Source organism: Curcuma longa, chromosome 13, assembly GCF_044706935.1.
Source record: "Curcuma longa cultivar G26 ecotype Majalengka, Jawa Barat chromosome 13, ITB_CL_G26_1.1, whole genome shotgun sequence".
NCBI lineage: Eukaryota > Viridiplantae > Streptophyta > Magnoliopsida > Zingiberales > Zingiberaceae > Curcuma > Curcuma longa.
This window is the reverse complement of record NC_133873.1, coordinates 8,171,764-8,196,030: the sequence shown is the minus strand read 5'-3', so window position 1 is coordinate 8,196,030 and position 24,267 is coordinate 8,171,764. Positions and strand designations below refer to the sequence as shown.

The following is a 24,267-nucleotide window of genomic DNA, read 5'->3' as shown; positions in this document are numbered from 1 at the left end:
AATTAAAAATATATCTTTTTAAAAAATAATATATATATATATATACGAAATTGATCAGCCGCGCACCGTCCCTACGCGATCCCGTCCGCACCTTCTCCTACCCACGCCCACTGCCGCCGCGATTTCATCGCCGTCCGGCCATCTCCGGCCGCCGAACCGGACCCAATCGACGCGCCACTGGCCGGCGCGTCGACCGGCGTCGGTCCGGCGGCCGGAGATGACCGGACGGCGGCGAATTCGGCCGGAATCCGAGACCACAGTGGCCGGTGGCGATTCCGGCCAAATCGCGGCCAGAATCCGACCAAATTCCGGCCGGAGGACCGTCGGGACGGCGATGAAATCACGGCGGCAGTGGGCGTGGGTGGGAGAGCGGCGGTTTCCGGCCGATTTCGCTGTCGTCCGGTCACCGGCAGCCGCCGGACCGATGCCATTCGACGCGCCGGCCAGTGGCGCGTCGATCGGGGCCGGTCCGACGGCCGGAGGTGGCCGGACGGCGAAACGGGAGCGCCGGCAGTGGGCATGGGTCGGGTGGTGTGCACGGGTGTCGCGCAGGAGATCATTTCTATATATATATATATATATTTATATAATTTTTTTATGTTGCGCTCCTTATCCCGCGCTCCTCGTCCGCGACAACCTGACCCCTCGTCGTTGTCGCCGCTGCCACTTCGCCGTCCGGCCATCGTCGGCCGCCGTGTCACACCCGATGAACGCGCAACTCGTCGGTGCACATCTCCGCACCGGATTCCGGTCGGATAGTGGCCGGAATCTGACGAATTCGGCCGTGATTTGGTCGGAAATCACTTGCCAGTGCCGAGCGGCCGATTCCGGCTAAATCGCGTAGGAATCCGGCCAAATTCCGGCCGGAGATCGGCCGAGAAAGGACCGCCGGCCGTTCCGACCAAATCACGGTCGGTTTCTGGCCAAATTTTGGCCGAATTCGTCGGATTCCGACCACTTTCCGATGTTCGCCTTAGGTTCGTATTGAGCTCGGCATGATCTTGATTGGGCTAAGCCGCCTTCGTGTAGCTCGACTTGTGACATAGGCTAAGTTGAGTTTGGCACAACATAGTTGTGGTCGTGCTGTGTTGGACCACCCAACGACTTGATGCTAAGCCAATGGATAAATTAAATTAACTCTATTCATCTCTTTATAAACAACTCTTAATCACTCAATTATCACGTTAATGATAGTGTTCAAGAAGTTTAAAATAATAGTTAGTTAATCTAATCTTCTAAAAAATTTTTTATCGAGATTGTGTGACGACCTAACGATATTAAAATTTTGACACTTGAATTTTTTTTTTCCTCTTCATCCTTAACGTAGTTTGTAGAATTACGATTGAGATAGTTTGATTATAACCATCAATTTAGATTAGGTTTGTTAAATTAGTCCGTCTTGTCAAATAATTTAGTCTTGTCAAATAATTTAGGTGGATTAATTTGTCCAATCAAATAATTTAAGTGTTCAGATGGGTCGACTCACCTAGGCTCGTGACTCGCGTGTAGGCGGTTCGTCGCAGGCTTGGGTTGGCTCTCAAATTGAGATTTTTTTAAAAAAATTTAAATTAAAATAGAAAACTCAATGGACTAGTGGGGTTGATTTATCTAAATCACAATTCAAATTTAAAAATTTCAACTTGATCAATTTAAAATGTAATTCAAATTTAAAAATTTTAATATTTTTTATTTTTTAATAGGTTCATGGGTTGACCTACCTAATTAGCAATCCGTCTTAAGTTGGATTAAATATTTTCTAATCCGTCAAGTTGGTGGACTAATCCGTTCTGTTTACTAAATCACTCATAGATTGCATAAGATGATTTTTATGATGGGATCAAAGCAGAATTGATGGGATTGTATAGGATCAATACTTCCGTAAAAAAAAAATGGAATCCCCCACTCCAGCGGCTTCACATGGTTAGCCACATGACCATCTATGAGGAGGTAAATTGAAAAACTGTAGTTAGCTACGATGAAAAAAGATATTACTTCTGTTTCGTCGAAATTTGACTTTATCCACTTTAATAATTCTATTATGTCATAATTAATTTAATTATGTCCCGAGATTGTATATAATTGATACAATCCTAAGTTAAGACGATTATGAGCTTATGTCTCTTTTTGGTCCAGAAGTCTCTGATCATGACTTCAAACATCACCTAGGATCACGATTATGATCCTGAGCTTTTATAATTATTTTTTCTAAAAAAAAATATTTTTTTTAGAAAATAAAAATTTAACTAAAAAAAATGATAAATCCCGGTCAGTCTCATGGACTCAATCCCTGAGGTGACTAGTCTGGTCCCACGAAAGTTTCCCACCGACCACCAGGATAAATTAGGAAGCACATACGGCGGCTAATCCAGATGCCCACTTTTGAACCCCATTTAAAAGAAAATTCTCATAAATACGCCGTAACTAGGGATCAAATCGTAGATCTCTGAATCATAATCTGGATGCCTTATCGTTGTACCATTGTCCCGGGGACAATAAAAATTTAACTAAAGCCACCCACATGTGAGGAGGGATAAGGAATAATTCCATGCACAAACAAACAAAAAACAATTTTTAAATTTTGTTTTTTTCATAGAAAACTGTATTTTTAAAAACATTTTTTTTGGCGAGGAGATGGAGACTTGTTTTTGTTTTTAGTCGTAGAAGAAACTCCAAAGAATAAACCCAACAACTAATACTTTTTAAAAAAAATAAAATAAAATACAAACGTGTTACATAGAACCGACAGATTAATCCGTTAGAAAATCTGTTATTTGACGGGACGTTAATTTGATGGATTGAAAAATCTTTAATTTATAGTGGATTATGAATTAGACGAAATAATCTAAGAGTCTATCAAAAAAAAAAATAAAAAATATTAAATTTTTAAATTTGATTTAAATGAGTGAAATTGAAATTTTTAAATTTGGATTACGATTTAGACGGATAAGTCTACTAGTCCATTAAATTTTCTCTTTTAATTTTAAATTTTAAAGAAAAAATTAAGTTTTTTTAACTGACCAACCTAAACTCATTGCGATTCATGTAGATCACGGACTTAAGTGAATTAGTGAGTTTATCTTATAATATATTGATAAAATTTTAATTTAATTTGCTTAAATTATTTAATGGGAAAAATTGAATACACTCATCATCCCAACGATTTCATACAATTAGACTTACGATCATCTATGAAAAGATAAATTAAAAAATTATAATTGATCACGACGAAAAATTAGACAGACTCTTCAATCCAACCCAACGCTCAACTTCTTTATCAATTTAATTAATTTAATTGATCATAGAAGTTTTTTATTAGAAATTTGTTGTCTATACAATTTGAAGGGACACTCCTAATCATTTCGTACCATAAAAAAAATCTCTTTTTAAAATTATTAAAATAACACTCCACTTACTCAAATACCTAAAATATCTTTTTTATTCCTAGTTAGTGGTAAAAGAAGAATAAATAAAAGAAAATCAAGACAAATTTAAAGATCGATCTTTAAAAATATATAAATTAAAAAGATCATCTAACTTTAATAAAATAAAATAAAATCTCTGTTTTTGCTCCATTTTCAAATGGGAGTAGCTTTAGTTAATTTTCGATACAATTTTGATTAAATTTGCTTGATCCTCAAGAATCATTAATTTACATTGGATTCATCGAATTGATCCATTCCCTTGAATAATTTAAATAGATTGAATTAAAATTTTATCAATTTATTTTAAAATAAATTTAGATGGATTAATCCGTCTAAACCACGACCTGCATAAGTTGGCTCAGGATGGATTTGAGTTGGTTTGTTGAATAAAAAAATTTAATTTTTTTAAAATTTAAAATTAAAATAAAAAATTCGATGAGCTAGTGGACTTAATCTATATAAATCGTAATCTAAATTTAAATTTTAATATTTTCTATATTTTTTTTTTATATTTTGATATGTCTGTAGATTGACTCGCTTAATTTACAATTTGCCTTGGATTAAAAAATTTTCAACCTATCATGTTGATAGGTTGGTTTGTCCCGCTCTGTTATACGATAGATTAATCCGCTTCATCATGAGATTGATCTATTTGACAACTTAGCCCTTGGGCACAGTGCAATAACAGTATTAAAAAAATGATAAATCTCAATCAGTCTCATGGACTCAATCCCTGGGGGTGACCGATTCGGTTCCATGGAAATTTTCCATCGAACATTAGGGTAAATCGAGAAGCACATAATCCCTGGATCACAATTCGAATGTCCTACCGTAGTAAATAGTATTAAAGCATCTATGTTTCGAATCCTAATTACAATGTATTGTACGATATTTTCTTCCTGTAGAAGGAGTTATTTTTATTTTTAAATTTATTTGATAGATGAATACGAAAAAAAAAGATCCATTTTCGGGATTAATCAACCTTCAAGATCAAATACCTAAATTATTAAAAAAATATATAAAGAGACTTTCGTACGTGTAATGCAATCACTAAAAGGAACAGTAGGAGATCAAAATTTAAATTTTTAAATAAAATAAATATTTAAAAAATTACTTTTTGAATATGCATAAATGGTAAATCTATTCGGGAGTAGGGAATGCCATTACATTCAACGATGAGGGCATTTAGGTCATTTCAGTTCTAAGGGCCGCGGATGTGGTCCCTCGTCGCAGTGCACTGCGCTCCGATACTGCGCAGTGATGGGAAACCACTAAAACCCTAGTTCTTGGAGCTCCGGGTTTCCATTTCCACGGCGAAGAAGCCTTCGCGATCACCGCATTTGGGGGCTGGAGCTGGAACTTGAGGCCGCTTCGGGCGGAGGTGAATCGGAGGGGAGTAGATCAAAAAGGGGTTCTTGTTCGCAGATCGGTAGCAGATTACAGTACACTGTGGCTTGCGAAATCTGGCTTCGGAGGTTGGGGATTCCGTTCGAGAACAGGTAGATTGCGACTAATAAAAAGGGGAAAAAAATTGCCCAGGGGCGAGAGAAGAAGACAACAAGGGAAAGGGAAGAAAAAGAAACTTGTAGGTTAGGGAGTGGGAGTTTGGTGGAAGCGGAAGGAGCGGAATTTTATATAGGAACAAGGAGTTTTTTAATGGCAGCGAATCTTGAGCTAAATCCGCCACGCAACCACCCTGGGAAAGCGATTTTTCTCCAAAATATTGTAAGTTTCTCGCTTAATTGTGCTCCGGGCGCGGAGGAAGACGGGATTTTATTATTATGATTTATGATCTTGCTGCTAATTACGTTGCTTCCACCCCAATCTCATTTCTTGAGGTCAAAGTTGATTTTTTTGAGCTCTTTAATACAGAGGGGAATGGGAGAGAGAGGAACGTGCTCTGGTGTTGTCGCCATTAGCAAACCGCAACTGGACTTGCCAATGCTTTGCATTTTTTAATGGAGGAGAGAGAGAACAGAGAAGAAAACCAGAGGAGGGTGAGAGAACAGAGAAGAAAGCCAGAGGCGAGCTGGCTGTCTCCCTCATTGTCATTGGAATAAGCGAGGTTTTCCACCTTTTAAGAAGGTCTTAACCACGCCTTCATCCTCTTTCCCGCAAATCAACACAAGCCTTGATGCCATTTACTTGGAGCTAAGCCAAGCTAAACCGCAGTTTGAACGCTCTCCTGCCGCAGAGTGAGACGGCGGATCCAAAGGTGGGAATTTTCCAACAGGTTGGCGCGACTTTGAGTTGGAAAAAGGAAGTGAGCATTCATGGCGGCCGGAAGGAAGAGCACGTGGTGGTGGAGACGGAGGGCGGCGGTGGTCGCCGGGGTGGCGATTGCGGTGAGCGTGTTCCTGGCGTCGCACTGCTATTTCCGGAGGGAGAATATGATCAAGGCGGAGGAGGCGCTGGTGAGCATGTGCGAGGAGCGTGCGAGGATGATCCAGGATCAGTTCGCTGTAAGCGTCAACCATGTGCATGCCCTCGGCATCCTCATCTCCACATTCTACTACCAAAAGCAGCCCCCAGCGCTTGATCAGGTGGGACAAGTACAGTGATTTGTCAGTATTAATTTCCATATTTTTTTGTCAAAATCTTCTTCTGTTTCTCTTGTTGGCTAATCTTTTAGTTCTTTCTTTTTAATCCCCTCTCTTTTGGAGGCCTAACGATAGAGGCAGAGGTTTCTCCTAGTCTTCTCTTGCTCTTTTGTTGTCAGCCATGTTTGATGGTTCCTATCTCAGTTCCCTTTTTGCTTATTAACCAAGACATTATTCTTCTGTCTTACTTCCTTTTGTACTGAAAGGCTATGTCAGAATATTTGCTGTTACTACCCATTGAATGGGCAAAAGCAAAATTCTGGTCTCTCCGCTAAATAATTTGGCTGTTTTGGTTCTATGCATTTCCTGGAGGAGCATTGTGCTTGAGTTTACTTGAGTTTGAAACTTTGATTGCAGGATACATCATACATTCACATGCTACGCTGCAAAAAAATTCCTTTGTGGTTCTTGATAAATTAATCTTATACCTGTGATTCTTTGTGTAGGAAGAATGCTTTACTATTCCATATCGTTTAAATATGTTTTTTGTTCTTACCATCATGAGTATAAATCTCATATCAGTGGTCCTTCCGTATAGGAAGAATACTTTACTTGTCTACATTGGTTGAATCTGTTTTCTGTTCTAGCTTCTCGAGCATTGCACATGAATTAACTTGAGTTTGGTTGCAGGAGACATTTGCATATTACACTGCGAAAACAGCTTTCGAACGACCTTTGTTAAATGGGGTAGCATATGCTGAGAGAGTTGTTCATTCCCAAAGGGAAACCTTTGAGAGTAGGCAGGGGTGGACCATCATGACCATGAAAAGGGAGCCATCACCCATGCAGGATGAATATGCTCCTGTAATTTACTCCCAGGAGACTGTATCTCACATTGGCGCCCTTGATATGATGTCCGGCGAGGTTTAGCACTTGATAACTAAGTAATTCTGCTGATGCCTTTGTTCCTTTGGCTTTTGTTGATTCCTGCATCTTTTGCAGGAGGATAGAGAGAATATTTTACGGGCTAGGGCTACTGGGAAAGCTGTTCTTACAAAACCTTTTAGGCTTCTTAAGTCAAACCATCTTGGTGTGGTTTTGACCTTTCCAGTATATTATGCCGGGCTTCCTAAGGATGCAACAGTAGGACAACGTTTGCAAGCAACTGCAGGGTGAGATAGTTGCTTATATGTGTGCTTATAATTTATTTAAATACTGTTTCCCTTCAATTTCTATTTCCATCTTCACTAGATGCTATCTTATTTATGGTTAATCCCTTCGGGTATTTAATAGCTAAAGTAGATTATGATTTGCCTTGTGTGAAAACCTGCCTAACAAAGATGAAATTGGCAAATCTAGGCCATATCAATTATCAATGATGGCATTCATTTTTCCTGAATGGGTTTAGAATTTTGCCATATCATTCTAAAACAAAAATAAAAAAATATATCTAATTTCCCAATAGAATGGATATTACTAGCAACATTGCCAACTTAGATTTGAATGGTAGGAGGAGATTCAGGTAGCTGCCACATAGTTGGGAATCACAGCTAATTGTTGCATTGCATATATGATATATCTAAATTTCCCTGTGCCAATCTGTTAATCTTGTATTAGCTATATTCCTTTATCATGTTCTACTAGATACAACCTATTTTTTGTAAGTTTATCTTCAGGTATAAGTCCTTTGCCATCGTTCACCTTGACTTTCTGCTTAGCAGATATCTTGGGGGTGCATTTGATGTAGAGTCACTTGTGGAAAATTTATTGAGGCAACTTGCTGGCAGTCAAGATATTATGGTAAATGTTTATGACATTACCAATGCTACTGAACCCCTGATCATGTATGGACCTCAAAATCCAGAGGGTTATATGCCTCTTTCACATTTCAACATGCTTGATTTTGGAGATCCATTCAGGAAGCACCAGATGCATTGCAGGTTAGACATTACAAATTAGTTTACACATGCAATTCCTTTTTTTCCGTGTTTCATGCTTTGCCAAAATAATGGAGTTTTGTGCAGGTATAGGGTAAAACCTCCCCTTCCATTGTCAGCTATTACAACCCCATTTGGTATTTTTGTAATCATCATGCTCGGAGGTTACATAGTATTTGCTGCAAAAAATCATTATGACAATGTTAAAGAAGATTGTCGGAAGATGGAAGAGCTAAAATTTCAAGCAGAGGCTGCTGATGTTGCAAAATCTCAGGTATGCCATTTCCTTTGGATCATGAAATTCCCCTTGCATTCATATTTCTAATTTCTTTCCTTTTGCTAAATTGACAGTTTCTTGCAACTGTATCACATGAGATAAGGACACCTATGAATGGTGTGCTAGGTATCAGTCCTCTTTCAGCTGACATTTTCATGGATTTAGATGATCTGCTAGTGTGTAAACTGACCATTAACAATTCTTTTGGAAGGAATGTTGGACATGCTTTTGGATACTGACCTTAATTTAACTCAGAAGGATTATGCTCAAACGGCTCAAGTTTGTGGCAGAGCATTAATTTCACTAATCAATGAAGTTCTTGACCGGGCAAAAATTGAAGCTGGCAAGTTAGAGATTGAGGCAGTTCCATTTGATTTGAGGTCAACCCTTGATGATGTGATTTCCTTGTTTTCTTCAAAATCAAGAGAGAAGGGCATTGAGGTAAGCCCACATCCCTTAGGATAAAGCTATTTTGAGTTGTTCTACTCTCCTTTTCCATGATTTGGTGATTTTATCAATGAATTTACTGCTTGCTAATTTCTAATGTGTCGGCTGATTGCAGCTTGCTGTATTTGTATCTGACAAAGTTCCAGAAGTCGTCACTGGTGACCCTGGGAGATTTCGACAGATAGTAACAAATCTAGTGGGAAATTCAGTTAAAGTAAGTCCATGCATTTTTGTTTTCTGCTTTCTATTATCTTTTGGCATGCTCTGCCACTAAACCTTGTGGGAACAATTGATCCATCACTTTGCTTATGTCCTGTTCATAATACCTTATATTCTCTTGCAGTTTACTGAGAGGGGCCATATATTTATCCAAGTGCATTTGGCTGAGAACTCAAATCTAGCAATAGATGGAGAAGTTTATGGTGACTTACATGGGGAAACACAAGAAGATAAACTACAAGTTGGTTCCTTTAATACTTTAAGTGGGTTTCAAGCTGCTGATGCTAGAAATAGTTGGGAGAATTTCAAGCTTCTAGTTTCAGATGAAAAATTATCACCAGAAATCTCGGGAAGTGAAATGCCGTTTGAGAAAGCTGAGGAAAATGTCACTCTCATCATCAGTGTTGAAGATACAGGCATAGGGATCCCATTACGAGCCCAGGATCGTGTCTTCACACCTTTCATGCAAGCTGACAGCTCGACTTCCAGAAATTATGGAGGAACTGGTATTGGCTTGAGCATTACTAAATGTCTGGTTGAATTGATGGGAGGAGAAATTAGTTTCATCAGCCAACCAAATCTTGGAAGTACATTTACCTTTAGTGCTGTTGTCAAAAGATGCAATAAAGAGGCAATTATAGATACAAAGAGAACTCCTTTTGAGGCTCTACCTTCTGGGTTCAAGGGAATGAAAGCTTTTCTAATTGATGGAAAACCAGTTAGAAGTGCTGTGACAAAGTACCATTTGAAGAGGCTGGGCTTAGCTATTGAAATTTCAAGAACAGTCAAGTTGGCATTAATCTCCTTGGCTAGACGTAATGGCAGTCTAAAAACTGGGTATGTCCCAATATTTGTTTATATGCACGCTATTGAAGGATTTACTTTTTAATGTAAAGGTGTCCTAGTTCAGATTTCTTGATTCAAAATTGTGGAAAGACATGTCCCTGATCCAGCTGCTACCACATGAACAAGATGATATAGCTGTCTCTTTATTAACTTTGGCATGAACCAGACTTGTATCATGCTTTGTTTTCATGTTACATTTTCATATACCATCATCAACATTTATATAAATCGACATTGTAATCCTTGCTTCAATCTGTTGACCAATTTAGATTGATAGTGTGCCTTACCTACATTTGTTCAAGTAAAACCTATATCCTTTTTTAGTGTGTCACAACCACCTAGATAAGCTAACCTGTCAAGCACAAATACTGACCCAAAATGCTTACCTTCAAGATAGTAGTAGCTCTATCATGAAACTTTAAGCTCCCTTTATTAGCCAACACCTCATCTTGTGGCACTATGGCACTGCACTAGGGTGTTAAAATCTTCCATACTTTAGTCTTGCCATTTCCCTCAAGATTCAAAACCCAACTCGCTGCCCAAAATTATCCCTAGCTGACAACATTTATTGGCTCTGCTATCATTCAAGTGACCCTTTCCAAACACTTTATCATGCTTAGGATTAGGTTTGCTTTAATATCTTTTGCTATTTTGAACCTTGGTTCAACCATCAAAGCTACTAAAAATTCTGCATTTGCCCATAGCTTAACATGTGGGACTAGACTAAAGTGTCATGGTAACCTTTCTGATTTATTTGCATAAATACTTTCTATTATAACAATATTCACGATTTTGTTAACATGCCTTTTTCTTATACCTCAATTGTCATTTTGACTCATTCTTCCTTTTTCCTGTGATTATTGTGTCCAGGAGACAACCATATGTTATATTTGTCGAAAAGGACTCATGGTACACTGGCATGGATGTTCACTTGCATGATCAGCTGTTGTTGCTGAAGCAGAATGGTTGCATTCTAGAGTTGCCAAAGGTCATACTTTTGGTGGCCCGTGAATCTGAGAAAGCAAAAACTTGTTCCTTCATCAATACTGTGATCGTGAAACCTCTCAGGGCAAGCACTGTGGCAGCATGCCTTCAGCAAGTGCTTGGTATAGAAAAGCCACAAAAGGAGATGTTGAATGGTCCAGCTAATCTGCATACCCTATTAGCAGGGAAGAACATATTGGTGGTTGATGACAACAAGGTCAATCTTAGAGTTGCTGCAGGCATCCTTAAGAAATATGGGGCGAGGGTGGAATGTGCTGAAAGTGGGAAAGATGCTGTTTCACTCCTTCAACTTCCTCATAAGTTTGATGCTTGTTTCATGGATGTTCAGATGCCCGAAATGGATGGGTAAGGACCCAATTTTTATTTTTCACTTGATGGCTTATATTTCTTGAACTAGTAACTCTCTAGAATATCTTTTAAGCTTTGTGTTTTCTCATACCTACATAATGAGTCCATATGGACAATGCTAATTAACTATGCTGATCTGTATCTACGGATCAAAGCTAGATTATGACCCACCAAAAAGCAAAAAAAATTCATTTCTTGTATATTTGACGATATCGACAATTCTATAATGCATTACTATTTATATCTTATAAACCCTGGGAGGCAAACTTGTGATTACACAACAGAACAAAGCTAGATAATAATCCACTAATGAGCTCACATAGAGGTTTGCTTTTCAGATTTGAAGCAACTAAGCTTATACGGTTGGTAGAAAGCACGGTGAATGAACGTAGCAGGACTGAAGGAGCCTCTATATACAGGGAGGAACCTATGATGGCTGAGTGGCACCTGCCGATTCTTGCCATGACTGCTGATGTGATCCAAGCAACATATGAGAAGTGCATGAAATCTGGAATGGATGGATATGTCTCTAAGCCTTTTGAGGAGCAACAACTTTATCAAGCAGTTGCTAAGTTCTTGGTACCAAAATCTAATTTGGATTTATGACAAGTATTTTTCTATTGAAAGATCTCTTATGTGGGGCATTGTTGATGCAACAAGATGACGGTGTTAGTGTCAATAGTGGTAGAACAGCCTTAGAAAGGATACATTGTACAAAAGAGTATGATGGGCTCTGCAAAATGTTGACCATTTCAGCTGTCGATGCTGGGAAATGTTTGCAATTTCTTTCTCACTTTCTCATTCTTTGAAAGAAATGTATATTTTTTTGTCTCTCTTCCAATTTTGTGATAAAATTAAGACATTCCTTGTTCGATCTCAGTCCTTGTCTCACTTGAAGGGGATAAAAGAAACCAGAGTAAGATCATCATTAAGTTCAAATAATTTAGTATCAGTCATTTTTGTTTTTTGTTTTTTATTTTTTGCTTTGTAGAATGAGAAGCTAGTGACAGTATCCATAGTGAATCATCTAAAAGGAGATTTAAATCATCAAAAGAAGCAAGTATAGCAACACTCCTGGTAAGCACAACTTTACTTATAGAAATAGCTTCACTTGAGAATTTAATTTGAATTTTTTTCATGAATCTTGGAGGATTATGATGAGATATTTTTTGTTATCTAGAAGCGAAAAATATTGCATATTTCTCTTGGAATTGATTATTTTCAGTTGCGGATGGATGCAACCAAGCTCTACTGATCTGGATGGAGTTCTTCTAACAGAAATATCCTCGTTCGACCCAGACTAGTGGTATGATTCTTCAACATAACTTTTTAACTGAATGGTTCTTTCCCTTAAACAAGAAGCCCTATGAACTTTATGAATCACCTGACATTATTTTCCACAATAAATCATGATTTTGTTATATTTTGTTTATCTATATCAATCATGATGTAAGATTTAGTATACCTGATTGTCACTTTTATAATAATAAATTTAGCTCCATATACCTTTATCCTGAATTCTCCACTAGATGCTTTGTATCGATCTTGTAGTTCGGATTAGAGATTGCAACATATAAAACAATCCAAAGATTTAGTAGAATGGAAGAAATCATCCTAAAACCTATGATTTATGATGAACAATAAGAGTTGGAGTTATAGGTACCAGCTTCTAATCTACCTTCCAGTTTCTCCTCATAAAACAAATGAAATAAAATAAAATAATATCACAAAGCCCATCCAATCCACCTAACTGTTAATAATAAATGTTTCACACTTCACAGTAGGTTTCAAATTCTACAAATTCTAGAGATGTATTAATTCATAGTTAAAGCTCCTCGACAACTCGATCTGATGTACTATTGTGATCATGTAAAAAGAAAGTGGACATCCTATTGATGTTAGTGCGAGCTAACTTTGTAAATTAGTAAATAAATAAATTTGGTCATTCCTTGTGGATTACTGATTGAGTTTAGAAAATTCAATCATGCCGAAAGCAAGTTAGCTACTGAATTTCGCTAGCTGTTGAGAACAAAATTTCTTATATAATTTCCTCAAAATTAATTACTGAAAAGCACTGAATGTGTGATCCCATGGTTTTATAAACCCCTGTATTTTGTTATCTCATTAGACCAGCAATTAGCTCAAAAGGACCACAGAGGATGAACAAGAGGAAGAGATCAGAGGAGCAAGGCTTTTTTACCTTCCCCGGAAATCCAACTCATTTCAGTGGCTCATTCCGAGAGAACATCGAGACCTTACTTAAGTTTGGGCACCTTGAAGCTTCTTTGCTTGGACATGGAGATCAACTGCAGTGCCGTTCATTTCAACTCCAACTCCATCAGCATAGTACTAAACTTCTCGTCTTAGAAGCGGATGTCAAAGAGCCAGCCTCTCAAAGATGTCATTACTGTCATTTTGCCGGTATGATCTACCTTTTCATAAATGTAAACGAGTAGCCAATTAGTGAACTCTAAATTATTTGTGCAGGTTGGGGCCACCACATCATTTGTAGCAAGAGGTTTCACTTTGTGTTGCCTTCATCAGCTGCGCTTCAAGCGATAAGCCATCAGGTTGCTAGAGACTGGCTAAAGAAAGATACTTCAGGATCGGCGAAACCATCAAAGACAAATTGCATCTTGATGCATGGGGTCATGCACTCAAATGGTTTTGGACACTTGGTAGAGATCAATAATGGCTTTCGAGGTGGTTCTCATTTCATTTCTGGCCGCCAAATTATGGACTTGTGGGACAGGATTTGCTCAGCTCTGCGAGTTAGGTACATATCGTCTTCTCTTCATTCTTTGAGAAATTCTTTCTGAGAATTCATTGGCATTCTTGAAAATTTGAAGAAAGGTGAGCTTGATTGACGTCGCAATGAAGGGGGAAATGGAGCTGAGATTAGTCCATGGTATCGCCTACGGTGAGCCCTGGTTTGGCAGGTGGGGATACAGATTTGGCTGCGGAAGCTATGGTGCCACCCAAGAGGTTTACCGACATTCTCTACAAGTGCTACGGGACCTTCCTCTTCGTTGCCTCTCGAGTCATCATTTGATCTCGACCATCATTGTGAAATATCAGTCATTCTCCGAGCAGATCTTGTCGACACTGAGCGATCTGTTCAGGTTCATGATTGGTTTGCGATGCTCAAGTATTACAAGGTTAGTATTGTTCATTCAGCTGCGCGAAAGTGATATTATTGTAAATGCTACCGAAAATGTGTTTTCTTGTAGTGCTCAACATGCCATGGACTACCACTGCCAAGAGGCCATGACTGAAACTCCACCGTGCCGATGGTCCCGAAAAAGAGTCATGATGGCAGCGCGAGTGATTGTCGAAAAGCTCAAGAACTCTGAGCTCCAATGGGTCACTAGGCAGGCAATCAGAGATGCAGCCCGAGCATATGTGGGCGACACTGGTTTGCTAGACTATGTTCTGAAAACACTGGGAGATCGAGTTTTTGCAGGTTACATTGTGCGTCGCAAGGTGAATCCGATCACCCGAGTGCTCGAGTACTGCTTGGAGGACATCTCGACGATGAGGGATCAGTGCGAGAACAGATTCCGAGTGCTGATCATGAGAGACGTGTTGTACTTGTACAGGCACATACTGAGCACAATGCCGAAGGAAGCGAAAGTCGTCTTGTATGCCAAGCAGCTGGTCAAAGACTTTGAAGGCGAATTGCGAGCTGAAGATCCGATTGTGGGAGACGAAAAACACCACATCGAAGGCGGGACTCCGAAGGAGACAATGTGTTTAGCATTGTGGATTGTGATACAGTTGCGATGAAAGCGATAAGTGTCAAAGTATTTGAAGTTGAATCGCATATCGAAGATTTGGTCGCGGAAGATGAAAGAAGCAATATCAAAGTGGAGATTCATGAATGTGACGATGAGGTAAGTGTTGTAGATCGTGACACAATTATGATGGAAGCGAGAAGTGTTCTTGATGCTAAGCACTTGGTTAAAGACAATGAAGTCGAGTTGCATATCGAAGATTTGCCCGCGGGAGATGAGAAAGGAAATATCACAGGGGAAATTTGCGAAGGACTTCAATGAGATCAACATTGTGGATTGTGTTGGTTGTGGTGTGAAGGAGGAGGATGGAGAAAGGATGATATGCTGCAACATTTGCGAAGTTCGGGAGCACACAAGGTGTGTGGGAATCGCCGACGAGGAAGAAGCTCCTAGTGTGTTCATTTGTGGTAGATGCGAGAACGAAATGCTCGCATGGCAAAGCCTACAAGTGATGCTATGAAGCGTCAAGTGTTCGATCAATCGTATAGAAGGACGAAGAGATCGACCAAGAATATTTATAAAGAAGTAGATGAAAAAGAGGAGGATTCAACTGAAAATATGATTTTTATCAGAACACACAAAATTCACTAGACATTATTTTATATTTTTCATGAATTTATCATTAATCCTTACTTTTATTTAAAATTTATATTATTTTCTATTTTTCTATCTCTTATTAGGCGCATCGTTCGAAGTCGGATTCCAGTCGAATAGTGGTCGGAATATGATCGAATTCGGTTAGAAATTGTCGAATCCAGCATGCGGCCACTGTGGATTAAATCGCGGTCGATTTCCGACTAAATCGTGGTTGGATACCGATCGAGGAAGGAACGTCGGCCGTTGGTGGTCCTTCCTCGGCCGATCTCCGGCCGCGATTTGGCTAGAAATCGACTGCGATTTGGCCCACAGTGGTCGCGTGCTGGATTCGGCGGTTTCCAATCGAATTCGATCAGATTCCGGCCATTATCCGATCGGAATCTGAAGTCGAACGGTGCACCGGTGAGTGAGCCGTCGATCGTGCCCGGGGCGGCGGTCTCCGGTGGCCGGACGGTGTGGTGACGGTGGCGACAGCGGCTGGGGGTCGGGGGTGTCGCGCACGGGTCGCGTAAATTCCCGTCGCGTAGCATAGCAATCCCCTCTCTCTCTCTATATATATATTATAAAGTATTGACGATTGAGGAATATCATTGGATATAAATTAATGATATAAAATACTTATTTAAAATAATTAAAGATAAATCAAAATGAAATCATGATTAATGATTAATTAGCTTACAAATGCAAATCCAAACTCAAACTGCTGTCGCAACTGGATTCGATGCGCTTCGGAGAAGTTAAGGAAGAAGACGGGCCGCCGCCACGCACACTGACGGCGCCGCCTTTCTCTGATCGACGAAGAGGCGGCGCAGCCGGCACTGTCCGTGGCAGCGACGCTGCGGTGGCGTAGAGGAAGCGGAGTTCGCCGGCTGTCCAGGACAAAGGAGGCCAGAAGTGGTGGGAGCGGGCGGCGGCGGAGGCAGGATGGCGGAAATGGAGGTGCTGCGCGCGCTTGGCGCGGCGGCGCTCGCGCTTGTGCGCGTTCTGGTGGCCGCCGAGCGCCTGCGAGGTCGGGAACTGGCGGCCGCAGTAGTGGCACTCGAACTTGCGCCCGCCGGCGGCGGCGGCGGGGCTCGAGGGCGTGGCCTCGCCGACGACGGCAGGGAAGTCGATGCCGAAGAGCCGCACGGCGGCTGATGTAGTTCCGGCGGCCTCCGCTGGCGGCGGGGTCGGGGGCAGGAAGGGCAGCTCGGAGAAGGCGTCGATGGTAGTTGCGGCCTTCGTCAACTCCCGTGGCGATGGCGGCGGCGGCGCTTGGCCGGGACGTCTCTTGGCACCATGGCACCAAGCTGAAGTAGTGGAAGAAGTGTGAAAAATATAATCATTGATGAGATCTATTTATGCCCTTTATTTCTTTATTAATTAAATTTGTTTAATTGTAAAAAATAAAATTGATATCGGATCCTAATGGAGCACCAACGGATTAACCTACAAATAAAACTTCAGTGAAGACCCCCTTAACATACAATTCTGTGAACAATGACATACTATACTTCAGTAAAAGATAAAATCCGTCACTCCAACGGTCTTACATGATTGATCCTACGACTATTTATGAAAAGGTAAATCGAAAAATTACAGTTGACTATTACAAGGAGGGCATTGCCTTAGCTTCGTCGAGATTCGACCATTGTCTACTTCAATGAATCTGCCTCGCACTAACCAATTCAACCATGCCCCGGGGGCAATAATGACATACTATACGATATCTTTTCACAAAGATATTAAAATGCATGTAAAAGTCTAAGCTAATTGACTAAGGACTCACTTCAAGTTATGGAATTCTCAAAAGACATATTTAACTTTTAAAATTTTTAAATAATGCATTTATTTTATATTTTATCTCTCTCGTGAATCACTATAGTGTTGCATTTAAAGAACAACATTATTATAGCATTGGATTTCAAAGAACAATATCATGATGTTGATATTTGAAATGTATCTACTGTGGTGATGTTCTTTGAAATTCAAAAAAAAAAAGTAGTCAGTCTACTGGCCGGTCCGGTCCAATGTTCTTTGAAATTCAACACCATAGAAATTCAACACCATAGTAGTTGGTGGGAGAGATAAAATGGGAAACAAGTATGTCATTTGAAAATTTTGAAAAATTAGATGTACATTTTGAGAATTCTGTAATTTTAAGTGCATCCTTTGGTCAATTGCTGAAAAATCTATATATCAATGTCTAGTAAACTCGTGTATGTTTAAACACTTCATAGTATAAATTTGCTATATTTATAATTGATAAAATTCTCGCATAACTTATCATGTTTACACATTGTTTAATTTTATATGAAGTTTCTCGACACTATTGCACTACATAATCCCAATTTTGACCTTTCCCATACCGTGCGATATGGCAAGGATGTGATATGATCGGGATCTTAACATAAATTCATCGTGTTATCATTCTAGCTCGATGTGTTGACTGAATTAGTTACCGAGCACTATCAAGATAACATTACGATCGAGCTCAAATCATGCACTATAGATCAATAAGTGTTAAAACAAGTGGTTGAGATGACGATAAATAATAGAAATGTCAAGTTCACTCAACTCAAATAAATCCACTTGTAGTGCACTCAATACGATTGATATACACCGACACACTAGAGATCGATACACAAACTACTCGATCATTGGAATGAAAGTTTATAGATTTGAGATTGATGAAGTTTGTTTGTGTGGTTGATAGTGAGGTATGCTTTTTTTTTTGTGGATGAGAAGGGAAATTAGGGTTTGGTTGGTGGCATTGGATTCTTCATGTTTGTTTGTTAGGTTCTTTCATTGTACTAGTGCTGTGGTCCTTTGTAATTTTTTGGAGCCAATGATTTGTTAAAATATATTTCTTATTTAAATTTTATCATAAAATAAATATTGTAATCTTGGGGAGGAATTAGAAAACCTTATTGTTGTTGTTGTATACAATGAACTCTCTTTGCATTTTTCATCAAGGAGGAAGATTTTGCGAGGGGGCGTTGTCTTATTTAGTTGTCAACTACACTCTTTTGCTCTTAACCATATCACTCCGCACTTTGAGATTGGTTGTATGCCTCCTTTAATGTTATAAAGTGGCTCCCACAAATATGGTGCATCGTAAATACTTAAGAGAATAAATAAGAGGATCAACATTCGAATCTTAATTAATAGGGATGAATATTCGGGAGGTCGGTTTCTAAGTGTACATATGTTGTGATTAAGGCCATCTGAATCATTTTGATGTATTTAACAAAGACTTGACATATTGCACCTAAATCTAGCTGAGCTTGTAACTCAGCTTGGTCGAGTTGTTTTGGTTGACTTAATGCGATGAAGTTGGGTGAACTATGTTCGATAGCTTAGAAGTTCATAACAAGGTGGATTGAAGGTGATGGATGAAGATAACTTAGAATATCTGAGAGATCATCTAAATTACATACACAAACAACACAAAACTATTTTCTCTCTTTTTTTTTGGGTTATTTTTGCATTGATTCAATTAACTAGGTTCATGTCTTAAAGCTTCTAGTTCAATGATTTTTTTTTCTTTTTGGTAATCTAGGGGTTCACTCTATTAATCCTGGAAGTAGGATTGTAAACAAGTCAAGCCGAGCCGAACTGAGCCGAGCTAAGTTTTATGATGTTCAAGTTTATTTGATAAGATAACCAAGTCAAGTCAAGTCGAGCCTAAAAGCAACCAAACTTTTGAAATGATTGTTTAAGTTTGATTTTGTTTCTTTTTTATGAGCTTGAGCTTGGTTCAAACTTGGCTTTAAATGTTATCGAACTCTCAATTCAAGTTTATTTGATTGTTTGAAATGTTTACATTTTAAACTTGTTTAATTGATTATTGAACTTGATAATACAAATTTATTTATTCTTTTTAAAATTTTTTTATTTAGAAATTGATAAAAGTTTTATTGATGAACATACTTCGTAAATATTGTTCACGAATATTATTCATAAATATTAACGAGTTGAACACATATGTGTATAAGCTTGTTTGTTTAGTTTAATGAGTTGTTCAAGTTTGTTTATTTAATTAATCTTGTGTGTATTGAACGAATATAAACAGACTTTTATTAAGTCGAATACCAAGCTTGTTCATGAACGTTCGGTTCATTTACAACCCTATTTGGAAGTAGACGACCTTCCCCTAATTCATCTATCGAGTAAATCCAATGTATAATTCATATACACTTAGACATCGATCTTCAGAATATTCATCCCTATTGAAATTTAAACTATAATCCTCTCATTTATTCTTTTACCAGTGTACTACACTGTTCTAGTTCAATAATTTGTAGAGGACCAAAGTGGTAAGAAAAACACAGAGAGTCAAAAGAGAAAACAACAAGAGTACAACTGAAAACCAAGCAAAAACTTACAAGGTCAGAGATATTAATTCCATGTTTTCTGTTTTTAGGACAGTAGTCATTAATCTTGGTCAGACATGAAACAGTTTTGCCCCTATTTTATTTTTCCCCAACTAAATAGATTTTCCAATAAAAAAATGATTACTATTGTTTTTCAATAATTTTGGATTTTACTTAAGGAAGGATCAACACAAAAGCTTGGAGAGATTTTAATTATTTGATTAGGTGACTCTTATTCCTACCTTAAACTCTATCTTTAGCTCTATGGAGAGCATGTTGTACCTCAATACTTTTGTTCCAACTATTTAAGATCGACTACATCACATAATTCTATCAAACACGCGAAACATAAGGTTTGAAAGGGACATCGCAAGCCGAGGTAATGCCCTAATACCCTCTCCTATAGTGGTCAATTGTAATTTCTCGATTTACTTCCTCACAGATGATCATGGGGTCGACTGTGTGGGATCGCTGGAGTGATAGATTCCACCTTTTACTGAAGAAGAAGAAGAAAAGAAAGGGACATCGCAAATCTGAGTGAATGATTATGATGCACTTGAATCAACTTCATGGCCCTCCCTTGGGGCATGATTGAGTTGATTAGTGCAATGGGCAAGGGTTGAATCTCGACGAAGTTGAGATAATGCCCTCCTCATAGTGGCCAATTGTAACATCTGATTTGTCTCCTCACAGATGATCGTGAAATTGACCGTGTGGGCCCCTGGGGCATAATTGAGTTGGTTCATGGTGCGGGGCAAGGATGAAGTTAATGCAATGGGCAAGGGTTGAATCTCGGTAAAGTCAAGGCAATGCCCTCCTTTGTAGTGGTCAACTGCAACTTGTATGGGCAGAGAGACACAAGAATAGAAGATAACACGAAGGAAATAAGTTGAAACAAGATCACATAAGAGAGAAGACATGTATAAGCAAGTAAATCAGGACAACATACAAGATAGACAAAAGTGATTTGATGCAATTCAACATAAGCCTATGTTGATAAAGAGAATCTAATATCTAAATGATATAACTCTTTAAAGAACCATTAACCATGTACTTAATCATGAAAACTCATTTGCAATCAATGGCACATTTCTCTTGTGGTGATTCTATCAAATCGAGGTATTAGTTTATTTGAGAGGATGTATTTCTTCAAGAACAACAGTCTTCCACTCAAGAATAGTTAGTACTTTCATGACAGATCTAAGAATTAATTCACTAGATAATTTTGAAGTGAAAGTACTAAATATGGAGGATAAATTAGAATAGGAGATAAAGTTCGAAATGGGATATTTGGCATAGGATCGGACACTTTTTCTGAATGCAATTGGTGTATCAAGATCGAGAAATGTACCTGACTCATTATAGGATTTTACCATTGGTTCATCTTCTTAGTTGTGACTAGATTTCACAATTTCTTCATTAACTTGAGAAGTTCTTCTCCTTGAATAAATCAAGAAATCTGATTTTTGACTTGATATTTCCCTTATTTTACTAATTTGAGGGCTGACTTGGATAGGATCAAACATGGAGACAGGTGACGTTCCACGGTCGCCACAACTATCACCATGGTCGTGTGGTGTAACATGATCAGACCGTGTTAGACTTTGGAGACCATGATCATCATCACAACTTCCCCATGACCGTGTGGTGCAACACGATCAGGTCATGTCAGACTCTAGAGACCATGATCATTATCACAGTCGTCACCACGGTTGTGTGGTGTAACACAGCTGGCCGTGGTACACTCTGGGAATCACAATCGTCACTACTACAACCGTGTTGTGTGATACGGCAAAGCCGTAGCACACTCTGGAGATCACGACCACGACTATGTGGTGTGACATGACAAAGTCATAGCACACTCTGGAGATCACGATCACAATCGTGTGGTGTGACACCTTGGAAAAAGATGACATCACAAGTAACATATGTCTTCTTTGCGTGTGGACAATAACAACAATAACCTATTTGAGTAGGAGAATACCTGACAAAGACAAATTTAAGGGCTCGAGAGTCAAGTTTGTTGTGCTTATGGGCATGAATATGCACAAAGGCCATACATCCAAAAATCTTCTAAGATAGATTATTGAAGCTAGAAAATTGTAGATATGTTTGAGTGAGAAGAGACAAAGGCGTGACAAAGTTTATGAAACGACTATAGAGACAATCGATAAGATACATAGTTGTGAGGATTGCATCTCCCCATAGATATTTTTGAACATACATGGTGAACATAAGGGCACGCGCAACTTTTAACAAATGACAATTTTTACATTCAGAAACTTTATTTTATTGTAAAGTATCGACATATGAGCTTTGATGATAATTCCATTTTTCATTAAATAGTCATCTAAAATGACATTGAAATATTCTTTTCCATTATCAATTCTAAGAATTTAGATATTTATTTGAAATTGGATTAGAATCATTTTATGGAATACTTTAAAAATGTTACTAGTTTCAAATCTATCCTTAAGAAAAATAAACCCAAATAACCCGTGTATGACCATCAATAAATAAAATAAACTATCTTTTTTCATGAGAGATATGAATTTATGAGGGTCCCAAATATCACTATGAATTAATCTAAATAGAGTAGATGGTTTATATCGTTTGGGAAAAAAATAGATGTCAGTACACTTGCCTAGTTGACATATTTCACAATTGAAAGGCAAAGGATCTTTATTAGTAAATAATGATGGAAACAGATACTTCAAATAGCCAAAATTAAGATGGCCAAGACGACAATGACAAGATATTATTTCCTTATTACTAGACCAGAATTAAAAGCAATATGAGACACCAAAGACGGACTATTTTTATCCTCAAAATAATAAAGATCTTCATGAATTCTAACATTGTCAATTGTTTTTCCGATAGTACGTAGGTCTTGAAATTGACACGACAAAGGTAAAAATAACAAAACACTAATTATCAAAGATGACTTTGCTAATAGAAATCAAAATGCATTTTAGAGAAGGTACATAAAAAATAAATTTCAAAATAATATGCTGAGATAATTGAATATTGCCTATGCCAACAACTATAATTAATGATCAATCAACAATCCTAACAGTTGTTTGGCGAGAACAGGAATAATAGTAGCAAAAAAGACTCGAGTCACTTGTCATATGGTCATAGGCCCTAGAAGCAATAATCCAAGGGGTTGTTGAATGGTTAAAAAAGGATGAATTGAGTTTACCAAATTGAGTCATAGAGCATGAGCTAACATTAGAACTGGAAGACGCATTGAAGGCCATTTGGTTGAAGAATTTACAATATTATTCAATTTGTTCTTTGGTGAAGGGAGCTGCAACACCGAAACAATAGATTTTTCTTAACTCGATTAAGTATGAAATCCACAACCTTCATTCTTTTTTCGTAATTACCAATTTGCTGGCTTCTCATATATTTCCAACATTTATCCTTGGTGTAGCCTGGTCGGTTGTAGTGTCCACACCAAGGGCGTTTATTTTGATGCTGATTTGATACGGACTTTTTTGTGGAAACCAAAGCTGAAACATAATGGATTGTGGTGCAATAACCTCATCAATAAGCATGACCTTTCCTATTAGACTTTCACAAAAGCTTCTTTAGGAGATGAAAATAGATCACGTGCAATAATAGACCACGTACATTATCTAAATAACAATTAAGATGGATCAAAAAGTCAAACACACACTCTTTTTCAATAATGCGGTGAATTTTAACACTACAGCCAGTGCACGTTGAATCTTTTTAAGAAATAAATCAAGTTCTTGCCAAAGATCTTGAAGATTAGAGAAGTACTGTGTCATAGAATTTGAACTTTATTTCAATTCTTTCAGCTTCAATAGTACAAAAATCTTGGAAAGTATTGCCCAGATTAGAATATATCATCCGAGTTGCGTCCCACACCTCCTTGGCCATCTTGAACTAGAGATAACGAAGGTTGATGTTGGGTTCCATGGAGTTAATCGGTCAGGCAAGCCTGATTGAATTCGAACTAGTCAGATTTGGTACGATGCATCGTTTAATATGGGTTGAGAAGAGTCACCTATAAGACAACCCAACTTCCCTTTGTCACAAATAACTATCTTTACTGATTAAGCTCATTGCAAATAATTATGGACTATAATTTACAAGGATGAGACATCGCTTCCCAAAAAAGAAGAAACGACGACAAAGGTTTTTTCAATCATAAACTAAGTGGAAGAATCAGTGGACATCGTGGTTGTCTTCAGAGGAAAAAAATTACACATGTTTATTTACAGAGGGGAACTTGGCTTTGATATCATAAAAAAAATTCTCACTTTAACTTTATTCATGAACCAAAAAGCCATTTTATAATTACAATGGGGAGAATAAATAATAATTAAAGAAAGAAAACTATTCTATCAAAGAATAAATTATTCTCAATCAAATCAATCTAATTGATTATATCGTATTTCATCCATGATTTGATCGACTCTTCACAAGTCAAGATTGATTATTTCCTACA

The 24,267-nt window shown here is 38.3% G+C and overlaps 1 protein-coding gene and 1 pseudogene across 1 annotated transcript; both read left to right on the top strand.

The window, feature by feature from the left end:
* The first annotated feature begins 5,556 nt into the window (after nucleotides 1-5,556).
* Nucleotides 5,557-11,909, top strand: LOC141843876 (putative histidine kinase 6; annotated as a pseudogene).
* Nucleotides 11,910-13,177: 1,268 nt separating this feature from the next.
* On the top strand, nucleotides 13,178-15,420 carry LOC141844587 (PHD finger protein PERSISTENT TAPETAL CELL 1-like). The gene is given in 5 exon segments (XM_074732632.1): nucleotides 13,178-13,462; nucleotides 13,529-13,817; nucleotides 13,891-14,771; nucleotides 14,774-15,090; nucleotides 15,092-15,420. Coding segments are annotated over 5 exon segments (1,953 nt in total). The 5' UTR covers nucleotides 13,178-13,200; the 3' UTR covers nucleotides 15,296-15,420.
* The last annotated feature ends 8,847 nt before the right edge of the window (nucleotides 15,421-24,267 follow it).